We start from the raw sequence: 19,949 nt of genomic DNA, 5'->3' as shown, positions 1-19,949 counted from the left end.
TGGCACATGATGCTCTGTTTAATCCTGTTACTGAAGTGGGGCACATTAATTCTCTCCGCTCATTTGCTAATTAGTTGAAGAACATTCCCTGAGGATGGAGCGGTGGTGCAGCAGTCGCCTCACAGACAGAAGGTCCTGGGTTCCAGTCCAACCAGGAACCTTTTTGTGTGGGCTCTGCATGTTCTCCCCTGGTCTACATTGGTTCTCTGGCTCCTCCCACCAAGGTTAATCTGAATCTCCCATAGGTGTGAATGTGTCTCTACATGTCTGTCCTGTGATGAACTGTACATAGACATGTCCAGGGTGAACCCCACCTTCACCCATAGGTAGTTGGGATAGGCTCCGCCCCCGCAACCCTTTCAATTACCTAAGCTGTTTATTTCTTTTTTTTCTTAAATTTAAACATGAAATATGTTTTCTATGTTCTATTGTGAATAAAATATGAACATATAAGATTTCAAAATCCCTGCGTTCTATTCTTTATTTACATCTTACACAGTTTGTCAATATGTTTGTAATGAAAATGAAAATATTCTGAACGTCACAGTTTGAAGACATGAAACACCTCATAGCCAAATTTTACATCGAGGGGGGGGGGGGGGGGGGGGTTGTCAACAAACATCCAGTTTCACCAATGCACTAGATGCTAATGTAACTACACTCATGTGCTAACTATGCTAATGTGCTAGCATTAGCTTCTGCCTTTTGTTTTTCAAATGTAACTCCATTTATTTCCTTTGCTATAGTCACTGTCACAGCTTAACGGGAGGACACAGTTTGTTAAAAGTGTCACACATGCTGAATGTGTTGTGTTCAGCGCCCTGTGCATGGGTTAGCATAGCTGTGATGATGGGAACATTGGCCCGGTGCCTGGAGTCGTACCTGCGCTGGGGCTGCTTCAGCTCATCCTCTACTATTGTGTTTGTACATGTGGGCTGTCACCAAACTGAACACAACAATGAGCTGCTACAGTCACATTTACTGCCAAGTGTGGGTTGGACCGAACATCATCTGTGCACAAAAACACCGCTCCCATTCTTCAGATGCTAAATGTGTTACAACAGCTCAGGCTTATTTCTGAATACCATTATCCATGTTGTCTAATACACACAACAATAATAAGGCATGTTTTTGTTCCTCTACAACACAGGCAGGAACACATGAACCATCATGCACTGCAACCACCCGAATGTTCTGTGTTTTTCCTTGTTGAAGCTCTTCTAGTGGAACGGTGTCGACCCAGACACACACTACAGCGTCAGCTGGGTCGTTCATCTACCGTCCACTTGTGTTAGCTCTGTTTTAGACACACAACAGCCGCAATAAAAACATTAACCCACTCTGTTTTCTGTACAGTTTGAGTTGTCAATAGATGAACTAAAGATCTGTTGGAATCCAACAAACAAGGTCACAACTGTCACAGTTTAGTCTGAAAAACGGATCAACAAACGGAAACTTACGAGAAAGCAGATCTAAGGAAAAGGTGAGTGACAGATGGAAAATGAACCAGTGTTTGACAAACAGTTTGTCCAAAAGGACCACATTTAAGTCACATGGGAGTTTGTTCATCTCCTGTGTGTGGTTCAGAACCTGCAGGTCTAAGATGAGCAGACATTTCATTAAAACCAGCCTGTGAGGGACAACATGCAGCTAATGTGGGACAGTGACTGTCCTCTGTCCCAGACTAGGATGTGTTAATGTGTTTTACAGATTTACACTGAGGAGACATGGTGTGATCTGTACGGTGGCCCAGAGGGGCAAACAACCCCCCCCCCCCCCCCCAAAAAAAAAATAAAAAATAAATAAAAATAAAAAAAAAAAAAAATATATATATATATATATATATATATATATATATATATATATATATATATATACACACATGATAAGAAAAAAAACAACTTTTAATAAAAAATGTATTTGTACAAAGAAATAAATTAACTTGTATGATTTTTTGGAATAAAATAATCTCCTCAAATAAAATAGACCTCTACAAATGAAGTGTCTCAAAATAAAATTAAGCAACATCAAAAATTATACATTTAAAAAAAAAAAGTTTGAAAATCTAAAACTTCATACGCCTAAAAAAGAAAAGCCCTTCACTTTTTAAATAAGGTTCATGAAAAAAAAAAAAAGAAAGAAAAAAAAACCAACCCCATCATCCACCTTTTTAATTAAGGGGTTGCTGTTTACCCCAAAGATCTCTACCTCTAAAATTAAGGTAAAAAAAAAATGAAAGCACAGGCTGAACATGTTTAAGGCCTTCAGCTAATGTAAAAGCTAACATTATTTAGAACACAGTGTGTCTACATCTGTCTCTTTAATAATCCTACTGAGGTGTCTTCCTCCTTCAGTCTTGTTCTTGTTCTACTGATGTACTGGTCTAGGTTTTTTTTTTCAACCTGCTTTTGTGGAAGTATTTGACCCACTCCAAAAATAAAGTGACATTTTTTGGACCCGCACCAACCCGACCCGGGTCTGCTGATCTGCATCAGTACCTTGGCTCCATGTTTTATGTATAAAGATGAGAGTATGGACATGAGCTGAATGAAGGCTGGAAGAGAGAACACACGACTGGTCGACTCCAACAAACGAACCACGACGACTCGACAAACGGGTTCTACTGTTAATGTTCCAGTGGGGACCCGGTCCACTGTCAGGTCCAGACTGGATGGACCACCGTCACTCAGACTCTTCCAGATTATTTTCCAGATCGTGTGTTGACAAAGTAAAAACTACAGATCAGTTTAAAATTCAGAGCTGCTTTTTCCAACAGTCACTTTAAGCATTACCCACAATCCTCAGCTGCTTTGACATTTATAATCCCATTCACACACTCGCCTCCCAAATCCTATTCATGTTGTGTATGTGTTGGTTTTGCACACACACACACACACACACACACACAATGAGCAGTGGATTGGTGGGATGAGCGCTGCTCTCCAAACATCAGCGTGGGGACAAAGTGCTGGTCGTTGCCAACGTGGATCAACAGGATTTGATCAGAGCCTGGTGCAGATCCTGTGGATCAGGGTAGTCCTTCAGTACTAGATTACCTGCAGATCCTGTGGATCAGGGTAGTCCTTCAGTACTAGATTACCTGCAGATCCAGTACATCAGGGTAGTCCTTCAGTACTAGATTACCACAGATCCTCTACGGTCTGATGGGACATGAGCTCCACAGAAGGAGGAAGAAGGCACTGGTTCAGTTAGTACCAGTGGGTCGACCCATGGTTCTACAGGTTCTAGATCCTGGACTTCATCATAGTCAGTACTGAGGGTGGGATGTGAAAGGGGGGGGTTTAAAATCCACATCCAGACCCTGAGGAGTGGTAATGCTATGTCAGGTCTCTGTATATCTGTAAATCTGTCTGTCTGTCTGTGCGTCTGTTTGTCTGTCTGCTGCTGTAATAACCCACATAACCCTGGTCATCATCTGCAGACAAATAATAGACCTGGTGTTAATGCAGAGAGGATGACTACTGTGTGTGTGTGTGTGTGTGTGTGTGTGTCCTCCAGGTCTCTGCAGGTTTCTCCAGGTCCAGTGCCTTACAGACATAAACAGGGGTCACATAACCCATACTAACCTAGTGAACCTACTGGGACAGAAAACTGGTTGAAGGAGTTGATTTTACAAGAAGAAACAGAGATCAGTGTGCTTTAAGTTCTTAGCACAGCTAATTCTGCAGTCCTAATCCAGTCCAGGCTAGGGTTAGGGTTAGGGTTAGGGACAAGGTTATTAACGGTAACAAAAACTAACAAAAAGACAAAAACTAAAATTGTAAAAAACATTTTCGTTAACTTAAATAAATAAAAACTATAAAAGAAAAAAACGATAACTAAGTGAAACTGTATGTGTGTTTACAAAACTAACTAAAACATATAAAATTATGGATAAAATTCCCTTTGTTTTCGTCTTTGTCAACGTCGGATTGATATGAAATCAATTTATTCTAGCAATTTTAGCTGGTGACACCATATGATATTTAACAGTCAGTCACTTCTCGTTTAGAGTCAGTGTTTCGTCCCCACTCTACCTGGAAACATGGAAACTAAAGGTGGGAGGAAGCAGCAGAGTCCTGTGCGGGATTTATTTGAATTCGACGGCGAAGAAGATAAAAGATATAAAGAGACTAAAACTAAACCAAAACTAAGCATTTAGAAAATAAGGAAAACTAATCAAAACTAGCAAATGTGCACTAAAAACTAATTAAAGTTAACTGAATTACAGAAAAAAAGTCAAAACTAAATAAAACTAAACTATAATGAAAAATCCAAAACTATTAGAACCTTGGTTCTAATAGGGTGGGTGCTGGCATGTGTCAGGGTTGACAAACTAACACTGGGCAGAACACATGACTTCAGTTTAGTCAGTGGGACAAAGTCAACAACTACTGGACTGAGGACAGTGTGTTCCAAAGCTGTGACTGTGGGGACATGAACCAATATAAGGAGACAACTGGACCAAGAACCTGCAGAACACACACACAAACATGGATAGGACATCCACATTAGTCTGAGTACCTACGGCCCACACTGTTCTGTCTGTGACCCTACAACACACACTGCTCTGTTTTCATTCTGTTCCACAGGTTTGTTCTTCCAGTGGAGAACCAGCATTAAAAGGTCCAGAACCTTCCATTTCAAAGGTCAGCAGACGGCTTCAGCCCACGGTGTTTGTGTTAGGGTGTTTCTGCACAGTGTACTCCAGTCTGTACTGTACCTGGATACATTCACACCTTCCCTGCAGATGTTGTGTTCACAAACACGTACACTCTCAAAAATAGAGGTACGAGATCAGAACATTTATGTACCTATAAGTACATTTTTTAAGAATGTTCTCTCAAAAGTACAATATTGGTCTTTAGGAGGCCAGAATTGCACCTTTAGACTATGAAAAAGGGTCCAAAGTTATGTAAAGTACAAATGTGTATTATAAGGTACCCTGCAGCATTACAAAATGTGTGCAGACCATGAGAATAGGCTGTAGGCTGGGAGAACTGAACAGTAGGCCTAATTATAGTTCAAACATTAGGCTTAGCGCATTATTTATTATACACCATACTGTAATTACTCTATATTATATTTAATAATAATTTGTGTTTTAATTTAATAGCCCAATTAGCTCAATGATAATAGCCTAATAATTTATTTATCTTATTAGAACCTCTGATTATTGCCATAATCTCTGTTTTATCAAGTTTTCATTCACACTTCCATGTCTTGATGTCGTAGCTCGCCGATGCCGCTTTTTTTTTTTTCTCAATTAGGCCACCGGTTCAAACTTTAAGTATCATGGCATTATCAACTATATGAGAGTTTTCTTTCTATGTAAAGTACTTAAGGTACAAAAATGGACCATTTCGAAAGGGTACAGAAATGTCTCTCAAAAAAGTACACCCCCAGCGACAAGCACTTGTACCCTTTTAAGTACAAGCTGGTACCTCTATTTTTGTGTACTGCGGCCCGTACCAGAACCAGAGCAGAACTGGAGCATCCTTGGTTCTGATCACTGATTCGTACACGTCACACTGGTTGCCATGCCAACGCTCCTGATGACCAGGGAGCTCACTGGTTAACTTCATGTTCAACAGAATGACGCTTTGTCCAACTTTAAGGAAAACACTGATGATAATGAACACACACAGGGGGACAGCAGAGAGCGGAGGACGTCCTTCTGTTAGGGACGTCAGAAACATTAGATTCTGCACATTCTGATGCCGCCAACAAACATGATCACTACTAATTCAGTGAAGCTGAAGCCCCCCACAACACAAAGACAAACTTGTATATGATGGAGTGGAACAGCCCAGGTTCAAACAAAAGTCCATACATTTAAAAGGACATGGGATATATATGATTATATATGTACATATAGGTGTTATCAAAACTGTCATATGTAAGTCTAAATGTGGACAATGTAGGGGTATGTATGATAGGAATGTACATTTATACATGTATATACATGAAAGGTTGCATTTGGGTGTTTTTTTACCTCCGCCAAGGAGGTTATGTTTTTGCCAGGGTTTGTTTGTCTGTCTGTCTGTCTGTCTGTTTGTCTGTCCGTTAGTGTGCAACATAACTCAAAAAGTTATGGACAGATTTTGATGAAATTTTCAGGGTTTGTTGGAAATGGGATAAGGAAGAAATGATTAAATTTTGGTGGTGATTGGGGGGGGGGGGGGGGGGGGGGCACGGGGGGGGGGGGGGGGGCACTGATCAGCCTTGGCGGAGGTCTGCGCTCTCCGAGTGCTTCTAGTTTCTCTTATTATTGTCTGATGAACTCATACATTTATAGATTTATAGAAGGTCAAAGCTGTTCTCAAGGACATCTATGTATGATAATAAAATCAAACAAAAACTAAAGCAGCGGAGGATTTCAGCTGTGATCCTTCAGCTGATGGCGCTGATGACTGTCAGGAACCCTCACCCCTAACCCCTAACCCCTAAACCCTGGGTCTGTCCACAGAGGACAGTTTAGTCTGACAGCATGCTCAGGATAAGAGGTCCAAATACATATTATGGACAGGGAAACAGGGACATATAATGGACAGAGAAACCACAGAGCCTTTCAAACAGCTGCATTAGTGTCCATCTACCTGCTGTCTTTCGGTTCTATTCCATGTGTCCGTTGGGTTCTTTTCACACATGTATGTTCTAGTGCAGGGCCGACACACTCATGTTAGTTCAGGTTCCACATTCAGCCCAGTCTGACCTCCAGTGGACCAGGACAGGAAAAATGGATTTATTTTGGTTTTGGTTTAGTGTAAAAAAAAAAAAAAAAAAAAAAAAAAAAAAAAAAACTTACACTAAAATGTTTACATATACAGACTAGACTCTTACAAAAAAATGTGACTAACCTTAAATGTCTTAATAGAAGTCAGTGGAATTGTTCCAGTATTCAGTCTGTTATTAAATGTGTGTATTTGTAGATCCACTGAGATCTGTACATGATAATGAACATGTATAAATGATAAACTGAGGTGTAATATGGTTAAAATTGCACTTATTTTTCTTCAGAATTGTCAGGTTGTTCATATTTGAAAATGTACCGAAACGTACTGAAAACAAACCAAAAATGTACCAAAAATAAACCGAAAACAAACCAAAAACAAACCGGACCGTAGTGTTTCTGTACGGTTACAGCTGTAGTCTTCAGTACCAAACACTTTCTTTGTCTATGACATTGGTGTGTGTGTCGGTGTGTGTTTGCGGTGTGTGTTTGTGGTGTGTGTGTTTGTGGTACCTCAGAGCCAACCCAAACCCAGGTCTGCCATCTGAACTCAAACACAGTCTGAGTGTTGTGACTATAATTGGCCAAACTACTGATCGAAGCCATAAACAAACTGATTCCATCTGGGCTTAGACTTAACCCTTCAATACCCTGGTCTGTAATTATTTGGCCTCAGACCCCTTTAGGTCCAGGGTTTAGGACCCCTCCCATGTACTTAGACTCTATAGACTCTACAGACACTGTAGAGTCTATAGTCGCTATAGACTTTATAGAGACTATAAACTTTATAGTCACTATAAAGCAGTGGTTTCCAACCTTTTTTGGCTCGTGACCCCATTTTAACATCACCAATTTCTGGCAACCCCAGACATTCAAAATGGAGACTTTTTTTTTTGCTAAAATTAATTTGTTTTTGATCATGTAATAGTTTGCTGTACTATGTTCCAAATAAACATTATTTTTTATTAAACATTTAGTCTATATAATGTATATTTTTATGGAGGGAGGCAGAAAAGCCAGGTGTAGTTTACTACAAAAAGTGAGAATTTTATTTTCCTTGGTCAGGATATGTACAGTCAGTCCAGCTTGTAACTACAAGACTGCAAATTAATACTGAACAAACAATAACTCAAACCATGAATTATGAAAGAGCTGCAGCATCTGAAACCGACCACAATGAACATTTGACAGATAAACAGAACCACAGTGCTTCAGTTTCAGCTTCACAGTTTATCATGTCTTTTATCTATTGTGACTGTCTCTCTCAGCTCACCATATAATTTTTTATTAGTACGTTTTTTTTGTTTTTTGGTTTTTTTTAGCAAGTACTAGAAATTTCAGGAGACCCTACTTGAATTCCAGGCAACCCTACGTGGGGTCCTGACCCAAAGGTTGAAAAACACTGCTATAGAGTCTATAGACTCTAGAGCAGAACAGCATCATCTGCTGAAATGAAGCTTAACAGATGGAAATATGGTTTTCGTCTGCTCCGCCTCCTGGAACAAAGAACTGTGACATTTGTCGCATTTCAATGACGTAAAGGTCGGATAAATTCAACCTGGACGTTCAGACTGAAGTCACATTGGAAAATATCAGATCTGTATCAGATTTAGGACCACATATGAAAGTGGTCTGGGTCAGATTTAGGACCACATATAAAAGTGGCCTGGGTCAGACTAGTGCTGTTCAGACTGTCTGCAACAGATCAGATTTGGTCACATTTACCTTCAGTCTGAACATAGCCTTATTATCCTGTCAGTCCAGGAAGTTGTGTTGTTGAAATTTCAAAACTGCACACAGAGGTCAGGAGGACCTGCACCCAGAGGTCAGGCGGACCTGCACACAGAGGTCAGGAGGACCTGCACACAGAGGTCAGGAGGACCTGCACACAGTTCTTCTACCTCTACACCTTCAATCATCCTGTTATTTTGCCCTAAGATGTGTTTGTAGCAAAAGCAAAGCACAGAGGATTTGAGACAAAGCAGAGAAAAGACGACTGTCTGGGCTTATGGGGACTTTAAAGGGATTAGGTGGACTGTCTTTAGGACCTGAAGTGAAGTCTGAGCTGGTATTTATTAGACTGGGGAGGGGGGTGTGTGAAGTTGTGACGTTTGTTTTCAGCCTGTGCTCTGTCCAGGTCCGTCCACTGGTGCAGGTGTTGGTACCAGCCTTTAAGTCCATCTGGGTCAAACCCAGGCCCAGGTCCTTAAACCAGGTCAGAGTTATGTGTCCATGAACATGTTGAAGCCCCTCAGTAATGAAGGTTTGGCTCATGAACATAAACACAGATCCACAGATGACATTTACTGGAACATCCTTTAAATACTGGATCTATGGAGTATTAACACTTAACTAGTTCCACCATCAGTAACACTAGTCATACTGTTACCATCAGATAATATATGAGTGTATGTCAGACAGTGGGATGGATGGGTAAGGACTGAAACCCAGGGTTAAACCACACTAAAACTATTAGAGCGTCAGTAAGGTCACATGGTACCAGTATTATGAAAGATCTGGAGAAAGACAAATAGAACAGATACCTAATTAAACCCCGCCCCCACAGACGTTCATCTGGGACATATTTTTACCTCTGCCAGGAGGTATTGTGATCGCTTTGCTTTGTGTGCGTGCGTGCATGTTTGTTTGTTAGCAAGATAACTCAAAAAGTTACGGACAGATTTTCAGGAAATTTTCAGGAAATGTTGATAGTGGCACAAGGAAGAAATGATTAAATTTTGGTGGTGATCGGGGAGGGCAGATCTGTGTTGGCGGAGGTCTGCGCTCTCCGAGTGCTTTTCTTGTTACTACTTTCAGTCCAGATGGGGGTCAGGGTTAGTGTAGGGTCTATGACTATGGTCTGGATGAGGTGGACTATAGATCGAAGGTAGACCTGTCAGTCAGGACAATAAAAAGCATTCCTTCTCTTCAACCAGAGTCCACTCCGTTCGTTCCACCACTGACAATCAGCAAGTTTCTAATTTACAGTTCCACCTGAACACACCATTCCTACAGATTCCATTCCAGTGAAACTGCTTCCTTGACTTTGAAAACATCCCCTCAGGAATTTCAATCCCATCTCTATCTGTTTCTATCATTAGTTCCACAGTTGTGGCTCAAATCAGTAAATGTATAAGGGGGTCAATCCTGATCCTGGACCTGGTCTACCTCTGACAGACTCTGTTTGTTGTTGTTTGTTCTACCTGTTCTTCATGTTACAGCCTTTCCTCTGTGCCTTAAATACTATTGTATATGATGATGCTGTGATCGGCAACCTTTAGTCAACACGGTTGTAAAAGCAGGTCACTGTTCATAAACAAACACCTGTTGGTGTTTAGTTCTTATCGGTGTGGGGGGGTTACAAGATCAGCCTCTGTATAGAACTCAGTAAGAACTTGCCTATATGTTGCATAGGTAGCGCCAACAGGGGGTGGGGTCGGGGGGTGGGACGGACGGACATTACCACCGAAGACCAGGGGACCGAAGACCGTATTGCGTATGAGTGCATGTGGGGGGGGGGGGGGGGGAAGACTAACGGCCCTTATTTCAGCCTTAGTGGAAAGAGCTGCAGCTTGTCCGGAATGGGATGACACATGTCTTCAGCATTCTCATGTGATCCTCTGCAGCCTCACACCAGTTCTATAATACAACTGTTTGTTTCCCATTATTGACCTGGACCAGGGCTGATAAACCCCATTTGATCTGAACTGGGTCAGAACCAGTGCAATAATAACAGTGAAAAAGTACAATTACATTATGAAAGTGTTGACGTCGACAAATGTTTCTTAAAAACCTGAATAACATGAACAGCCTGAAATGTCTTAAGAAAAATAAATGCATTTTGAACAATATCTAGCCTCAGTTTATCATTTACACATATACATTATAACCTATGGATGAGCAGAACCAGAACCTGAACCCTAACCCAGGTCTACAGTGTACATGTTCACAAAGATGGACAAACAGAACCCTGTGACTGCTGGGTTTGTTTCAGGGTTAGGGTTAGGGACAGACACATGTTGAACATCTTTTGATTAAATCCAGTGGAAGTGACTTTATCACTTTCCTTAAATCTGTTGGAGAACATGAGTGTGTGTAGTCGATCTAGTTGTGTATTTAGACTGTGCAGGAAATCCCTCATGAGGAGATGTACCCCACCCAGTCAATGACCCACTTAAGACCTCCTTATATCCACCCCACCACCACCCCTTCTGCCAAAAACCAACACTCGCACGACTGCACAGATAATCTTCACTATGGAAGGACTAAACCACACCCACAGCCCATGGGCCTAGTGTCAGCGTCCTCAGTTCAGCATCAAATGGAGTCATGTGACCCTCTACACCCCTAGATGGACCCCTAACCCTAAACCCTAACCCTGAGTCCTGGTCTAAGTCCAGGTCTGAGGTGGACTCAGGTCACCTTTGTGAAGTGGGTGAATACGTTCTATTGAACAGTTACCGTAGGTTCCATCCCCCCAGTTGTGGACCCTTCCTCTAATACTGCATGACTCCATATGGAGCACTAGTACTGCATTATACTGTAGTACTACTACAAGCTTGAACAGATTTAATACCTCTGTACTCAGCGTGACGTCAACGTAGGGCTGGACTGAGTATTGGCTTTAATTTGGGTAATAATGCAACTTTGATTTGAACCAAGTTACTATAAAAAAAATAGTACATGTATAAAGGAGAAATTTAACCCACTGGAATGAATTTAACCCACTGGACTGAATTTAACCTAGTGGACTGAATTTGTCTTTGAAGACATTTTAGGTTTTTCATATTTGTTCCAGTATTTATATGTTAATATTTTTCTCAGTCTGTGGAACCTGAACTATAATAATTGTTCATATCTTCAGTGTAATTTTTGCATTTCATAAATTCATCCCAGGGACCGGACTGGACCCTTTGGTGGGCCTGATTTGGCCCCCAGGCCACATGTTTGACACCCCTGGTTTAGTGGATATGAGTCACATTAGACAAGTTCCATATTTTATAGAGTTTCAAAAGCTGTTCTTCATTCCAGAGTGAAGGTGGAAGTAGAAAAGAGAAAAGAGAAAGACAGGACTTCAACCTAATGTGGAAGTGCTGGTTCCTCTGACAGCGCTGGAAACGCTGAGTCAGTGTGAACAGGAGTCCAACGGAACCCACAGAACAGAACCACAACACAACGTCATCACATGACCTGTGCTCAGGCTCATTCCACTGCATGTGTCACTGAACTAATGACAAAGAGAAGAATTCTAATGGATCTGAATCTAATACAACTGTATGGACACTCCACTGTACTGCAGCACTCTACTGTACTGGAGTAATCTACTGTACTGCAGTACTTTAGTACTCTACTGTACTGCAGTGCTCCACTAATCCAGTACTCTACTGTAAAGCAGTACTCCAATACTCTATTGTAGTAGAGTAGTGCAGTACACCAGTACTCCAGTACAAACAATCCTGGAATCCTTTTGTTTTTTGTTTTTCTGGAGTATTGGTTAGGGATGCACTGATACCGATACAAGTATTGGCATCGGCTCCGATACTCAGTGTGTGTACTCGTATTCGTACTCATAAAAGTAATCCGATACAAATGCACCGATACCACTTACGGCCGTGTGACATTCCCAGTTCAGTACAGCAGGTACGCAGTGGTGGAATAATGTGTGGAGAGTGTGAAGAGTATGGAGATTTTTCAAAATAAATGACGGTGATAAAAGTATCGCTGACTGCAAGTAATGTTACAGACACAGACAGATACAGACTCCGCATTCTGTCCGTCCTCTGCGTACATTCCATCCGTTTTCCAGGTGCCGGCGGATGCATACCCAGACAGAGAATACCACCGGGAGTACGGAGCGGTGCAGACCGCCGCCAGCAGAAGTGATAACAAAACTTATCATTCATTTCTCTTTTCTCTTCCTGCTGAAGCTACGCTTTTAAACCTTGCTAGCAAAAATGCTGCAATATTAGTATCACATTAGTGTTACCTCTGTCGTCTCCATGTTTGTTATTACTGACTTTCTTCTTCTTTTTCTCAAAAAACTTTACTCTTCTTCGTGGTATTTGTCCAGTATGGTTAATTCAGAGCAGCGCTCCCTGGTGGATTAATTGACAAACGCTCATTCCAACACATTAAATGTCAGTAGCAGCACTTTGTTCCAGTCAGACTAATGTCAATGACAATAAAGCACATTTACAAAAGGAACAAAGAACTGGAATGGGATTATTAAGTACTCGTATCGGTACTCGATATCAGCAAGTACTCAAATGTAAGTACTCGTACTCGGTCTGGAAAAAAGTGGTATCGGTGCATCCCTAGTATTGGTTTAATTATTAGTTTGGTGTCAGTCGTCCCTTGTGTTCCACCTCAGGGATCATGCTCTACACAGACTGTAAACAGTGACACACACCACTCAGTCCACCGGTCAGCAGATGCTCCAAAGACAGCTCTGGACACTGGTCAATAATGGACTGATTGAAAAATGACCGAACAACAATGTGAAAGGAATGTGAAGTATGTGATGAGGCAGCGCTGACGTCCTGGTGGAGACTGGACAGAAGACGGACTCAGCTGTGTGGACTAAAAGGCCCCTCATTGTCTTCACCACCATCAGATGACCCTGACCAACCCTCCACAGCCATTGGTCCACTTCCATTCAGCAGGACCAACATGGACCATTCTACACTGGACCAGTCCCCTAAAGGACTCCAGGAGCAGTCCCCTAAAGGGCTCCAAAAGCAGAAACCATGTCCAAAACATTTCAGTCTGATTTGGTTTTGAACATTCTTTAAAACTTTTAAACAATCTCTGATGCAGATTAATGAGTTCAACATCTTCACTAAACCAAGGTTCACGCACATTTATCAAGGTCAAAGTCAAGTACTTTTAAGGGTCATTTCCACCTTATCTCTGGGCTCAAACCCGTATCTACATGAATAGAGAAATTTAGGATTATTTATCCATTTTTATTCCATCGATGTGCATTATATTATTCTATAAACATGTAAAATTATGTTTCATAACAGTAAAAAGTTCATAAATTAAAGGAGAACACAGAGTTTTATCCTAAAAAAAAAATGAAAATACTTGGTGTTCTTCAAACACGCTGGAACTAAAGACACAGACAGACTAAAATAAAACTGGACCTGGAGTCGACCTGAGCTGAAATAATTAATATAGTCCATACATAAATAAAACTAAAATAATATGTATAATAAATATAGTCCATACATAAATAAAACTAAAATAAAATGTATAATAAATACGATACACACATAAATAAAACTAAAATAATATGTATAATAAATATAGTCCATACATAAATAAATATTTAGTAACACATGGAACAGCCCAGGTAGAAGAGTTCAGGCTGTTACCGTTTAAGGATGGAACTGGAACTGTTTAAGGATGGAACTGTTACCGTTTAAGGACGGAACTTTTACTGTTTAAGGACAGAACTGGAACTGTTTAAGGATGAAACTGTTACTGTTTAAGGATGGAACTGTTACCGTTTAAGGATGGAACTGTTACCGTTTAAGGATGGAACTGTTACCGTTTAAGGATGGAACTGTTACCGTTTAAGGATGGAACTTTTACCGTTTAAGGATGGAACTGTTACTGTTTAAGGATGGAACTGTTACTGTTTAAGGATGGAACTGTTACCATTTAAGGATGGAACTGTTACCGTTTAAGGATGGAACTGTTACTGTTTAAGGATGGAACTGTTACTGTTTAAGGATGGAACTTTTACTGTTTAAGGATGGAACTGTTATTGTTTAAGGATGGAACTGTTACCGTTTAAGGATGGAACTTTTACTGTTTAAGGATGGAACTGTTACTGTTTAAGGATGGAACTGTTACTGTTTAAGGATGGAACTGTTACTGTTTAAGGATGGAACTTTTACTGTTTAAGGATGGAACTGTTATTGTTTAAGGATGGAACTGTTACCGTTTAAGGATGGAACTGTTACTGTTTAAGGATGGAACTGTTACTGTTTAAGGATGGAACTGTTACTGTTTAAGGATGGAACTTTTACTGTTTAAGGATGGAACTGTTACCGTTTAAGGATGGAACTGTTACTGTTTAAGGATGGAACTGTTACTGTTCAAGGACGGAACTGTTACTGTTCAAGGATGGAACTGTCTCTCTCTCTCTCTCTGTCTGTCTGTCTCTCTCCACTCTGACTGTCCAACTACTTTTTTTTCCCCATTCAGCACCCCCCCCCCCCAGTAATCAATAGGAGAATTGATAATAAATTATTTTGGTAAACAGAATGGCCAGTATCATTGATACTGATCCGACATCAGTTCCACCTCTACTGCAGATATCTGTTCTGTCCAGAAGGTTCCATCTTTAAAACACATTTGGATGTTTGATGTTTACATGTTCATATTCTAATGTTTGTGCCACAGAAAGGACACTGTGTCTGTTATTTTATTCAGTGTTTTTTAGATAAAACTTGTGTAAATTATTTCAGTGTGTGTATCAGTACTTTTGGAACATTTTCAGAACATTTCAACAGTAGAACAATAAGAAGTTTGTGTTCATTTCTATTACTGTGTAAACGTAGCCTCAGTCCAGTCACCAGCAGAGGACCGGTTTAGACCCAGTTTGACTGACAGAGGCCAGATACTGAACCAGACTGACCCAGGTCAGTAGGAAGACCCTAACCCTGCATGAACCAGACTGACCCGGGTCAGTGTTAGGATCCTAACCCTGGTAAGAGTTAGAAAATACATACATTAGACACAAACAGGCAGAGAGATGGAAAAACAGGTAAACAGCTGATAAATAGGGGTGTGTATTGGCAAGAATCTGGCAATACGATACAAATCATAATACTAGGACCACCATACGATATGTCACGATACTGTTAAAAAGGCAATGTTTTTATTGTTTTTGGGGTTTTTTTAGATTATTTCCTGGAAGAACTGAATTACACCAGAAATACGCACAAATACTAAACACATTTTTATTTGATCAGAACAGGATCAAATGTTTTATCACAAAATGTTCCTGTGTTCAAACTTAAATTCTGTTTTTACAGACATCACAGTTTAAGATCCTGTTCATATTCTATTACTTCAGAACTGACATCAGAACATTATTTTAGTTCAATCCCAACAAAGAAACGAAAAGTATTTAATAAAAGAGTGTTAAACAAATAACAAATAAAATATAAACAATTAAGAAAAACAAAAATGAAACTCCACAATATCTGCATTTGAATAAATACCTAAAAATATCGATACAGTGCTTTTAATATCGATACAGTATTGTGAAATGAAATATTGCGATATATTGCAGAACCGATATTTTCTTACACCCCTACTGATAAATAATAATAAATTTATGTGTATGTGTATATATATATGTGTGTGTATATATATGTGTGTGTATGTATATATATATATATATATATATATATATATATATACATACATATGTACACACACACACACACACACAGAGAGGGAAACAGAAAAGTTTTTTAATAAATAACAGAACTATACCGACTGAAAAGCACCTGATTATTATAACACCACCACCACCACCCCCCAGTATGTCAGACTAGAGTACACACACAGTGGTAAACACTGGACCTACAGTGGGTTTGTTTTTAAATCCAGGCCAAGGACAGAAGTACAGCTGTGTCCTGGTTTAAAGGTGACCAGGATGTATGATCCAAACCAGCAGAACCGACACACCTACTGACCAGGATGAATGATCCAAACCAGCAGAACCGACACACCTACAGACCAGGATGAATGATCCAAACCAGCAGAACCGACACACCTACTGACCAGGATGAATGATCCAAACCAGCAGAACCGACACACCTACAGACCAGGATGAATGATCCAAACCAGCAGAACCGACACATCTACTGACCAGGATGAATGATCCAAACCAGCAGAACCGACACACCTACAGACCAGGATGAATGATCCAAACCAGCAGAACCGACACACCTACAGACCAGGATGAATGATCCAAACCAGCAGAACCGACACATCTACTGACCAGGATGTATGATCCAAACCAGCAGAACCGACACACCTACTGACCAGGATGTATGATCCAAACCAGCAGAACCGACACACCTACTGACCAGGATGAATGATCCAAACCAGCAGAACCGACACACCTACTGACCAGGATGTATGATCCAAACCAGCAGAACCGACACACCTACTGACCAGGATGAATGATCCAAACCAGCAGAACAGACACACCTACAGACCAGGATGAATGATCCAAACCAGCAGAACCAACAAGTCTCCCCATGTTCACAGTCTCCAACCAAACAGGTCCAGTTCTATCAGGTCCATCTGGTCTGTCATTATGACACCCCTGAAAACACCAGTCCTGTCTTCTGTTCTCCATGCATTAGCACACACACACACACACACACACACACACACACACACACACACACACATACAGCCTACTCTGATACTGACAGGTCCATGCATGTGCACTGGTAGTAGTGCTCGTGTGTGTGTGTGTGTGTGTGTGTGTGTCTGCATTCATCCATACCAATGAGCAGTGGTTGGTTATTTATAGAGGGTCTATATTAGCTCCCGTGTGTGTGTGTGTGTGTGTGTGTCTGTGACTACTGATACTACTAATACTACTGCTGATACTACTGCTGATACGGCTGCTGCTCAAAATGGCCCCAAACAACATGAACAACATGGACATGACCAACATAGTCAACAGCAGTAAAACTCGGAGGTGCAGCAGTTTGAACAGAAGCACCTCCTCCTCAGTCTGAGCAGCAGTGAGTTCAGGGTGTGGAAGCATTTATGTAGACAAACAGGTCCAACCAATGAAAGAACCACGACAGGAGCCCACCACTGGACCAACAGGGGGTCCACACACACACATATACATACATATATATGTGGACATATATACACACACATATACATACATATATACACATATATATACTCATATACACTCATACACACATGCACACGATCACACATGTACATACAAGCACCATGTCAACAAGTACAACCTGTTCAACCTGTGAGTCACAACTGAAAACCAAAGTGTACAGACATGACACAGTGTCTGTCTGAGGAGGAGGAGGAGGAGGAGGAGGAGAGGAGATGAGGAGGAAGAGGAGGAGAGGAGATGAGGAGGAAGAGGAGGAGGAGGAGAGGAGATGAGGAGGAAGAGGAGGAGAGGAGGAGGAGGAAGAGAAGACAGAGAGGAGGAGACATGGGTAAGGGGGGACCAGAGGATGAAGACCAGACCAGGATGTGTCCATACACAGGTGTGTGTGTGTGTGTGTGTGTGTTACATATTGATGGACAGGGCAGATAGGTGTGTATTTAACACCCCCCCACACTCACTCACTTGATGAAGCAGCGGGCTCCTTCAAAGGTGTATCCTTCCTCCCATCCTGTGGGTAAATCTGAGGACAGGGCGGGGACAGAGGACAACACACAACCATCAGCAATCTGTGCACGTGAAGCGGACTGCGCGCACGCGCACACCTGCACAGCAATGCAACGTCTGGATCATAGAGACCGTTTCGCTTCACCCCCCCTCCACCACCACCACCCCCCACCCCCGAGAGCAGATAGTGGACTCGTCAGTGCGCCTGTGCGCCTCCAGCTGTTGGCCGCTGCTCCGCGCGCATCCATGTCTCCACCGTCACGGAGGACGTGCGTTTATTTAACGCATTGATTTGACGCAGAATCGGTTGCGTTGTTCTTTCAACTGTGGGTTCGGGTTAGCCGGGCTGAGCCGAGCCGAGCCGGGCCGGGTCTGAACCCTGTGTTAGTGCAGTACAGCGGTTCCAGGGGCTGAAATGTGTCCGCTGTCACTGCAGGGAATCGGCTCTGAAATCGGTTCACGCCTACGTGACGGAACTTTTAAAAAGTGTGTCGCAAAGTGTCCAGGTGGAGTGGGCAGGGAGGGGGGTTAGGAGAGGGGGGGCAGAGGGGGGGCGTGCGTAAAGCGGGGCGCAGGACGCTGTTGCTTTGCTGCAGAGAACAAACCTCCCCTCGTCGTCTTAGACGGTTCGGTTTCTGCAACTTGTCGCCCTTTTTGCGCCGTGACGCGCGGACACCGTTCCCCAGACGGTGTGCGCGTGGCGTCCGCGCATTTCTGCAGTGAACGGAGCTAAAACCGTTGGCGGGTTTTTTTACCTGGAGTTTTTCTGTGGCCCGTGATTATCGCCTCTCCAGTAACAGGATGCAACCAGGTTGTGCTCTTGGCTTCTTCGCTGTTGGTGGAGAAAACGGGGAGAAGGTGAACAGAGAAGCCGAAAAAAGACATGAGAAAAGGCGAGGGACACATAATCAGTGCGCGTCCATGAACCCATGGCTCCGGCTCATATTTACTTGATGAAGAAAATGCGTCCGTCCCGCGTCACCCCGTAACTCCACGAAGAGGGAAGGCAGGAGAGCCACTCCGGCTGTGGATCGGCCGCCATGTCTGCCTCAGCTCCACTGCTCCGGCTGGCTCCTACACACGGGGGCTCCGTGCGCGGCTCCGACACAAGCGCGCGCGCACGGAAAATGTCGCGAGCGCTTCCCGGAGATGGGAGCGCGCCTGGAGAATAAAGATACAAGCGGTTTTTTTCTGTCAAGTGAAGGGACGTGATCGAGTGTGTGTTTGTCAGGATGTTCGGCCTGTATTTCCACATCAGTTCAGTCCACTTAGAGCTCACCAGGGGCTCAAAGTGCGGCCCGCGGACCAAGAGCGGCCGCCGAAGGGTCCACTGCGGCCCTGAGTCTGACACTGACAGCATGAAACACCAGAGGTGTGGAAGTGGGTCCAGTTCAGGGGTCTGATGGACCTCAAGTACAGTAACAGCACAATAACTTATGAGCGATGGCGAGTCCAACATTTAATGTGAAAAGAGTCAAATGACATAATGGGAATATTGACATTTCTTACAATATAATATGAACAACCTGAAATTTCTAAAGGAAAAAAAGTGTAATTGTACCAATAATTTGCCTGTTACTGAATGTTTAGTCCCTTTGGAGATGCACTGGGGTTAATGATAATAATAAGTTAATAAGCTGAGGCATGACACTGTGGACATTGCACTTATTTTCTGGATAATGTTCAGGTTATTCATTATGTAATTTAACTTGTTTTTCACTCTAAAACAGTTCATTTATTGGTTAATTATTTTTCTAGCCCAGCCCACTTGAGCCCAGTCTGGTCTGTATGACCCCTGTGTGA

At 42.1% G+C, this 19,949-nt stretch overlaps 1 protein-coding gene across 2 annotated transcripts in view; it reads right to left on the bottom strand.

Annotated features, from left to right (window-relative positions):
* The window catches only part of LOC115430189 (pleckstrin homology domain-containing family A member 5-like), a 107,599-nt gene extending 88,388 nt beyond the window's left edge, over nt 1-19,211 (bottom strand). For both annotated transcript variants that reach the window (XM_030150099.1, XM_030150100.1), the window contains exons 1-3: nt 19,097-19,211; nt 18,902-18,978; nt 18,105-18,162 (exon numbers count right to left, since the gene is read on the bottom strand). In XM_030150099.1, the coding sequence (XP_030005959.1) occupies nt 18,105-18,162; nt 18,902-18,978; nt 19,097-19,188 (227 nt within the window). In that variant the 5' untranslated portion in view covers nt 19,189-19,211. The remainder of the gene's footprint in view (nt 1-18,104; nt 18,163-18,901; nt 18,979-19,096) is intronic.
* Nucleotides 19,212-19,949: the final 738 nt, after the last annotated feature.

Source organism: Sphaeramia orbicularis, chromosome 12 (genome assembly GCF_902148855.1).
Source record: "Sphaeramia orbicularis chromosome 12, fSphaOr1.1, whole genome shotgun sequence".
Taxonomy (NCBI): Eukaryota; Metazoa; Chordata; class Actinopteri; order Kurtiformes; family Apogonidae; genus Sphaeramia; species Sphaeramia orbicularis.
This window is presented reverse-complemented; position numbering and strand designations above follow the sequence as displayed.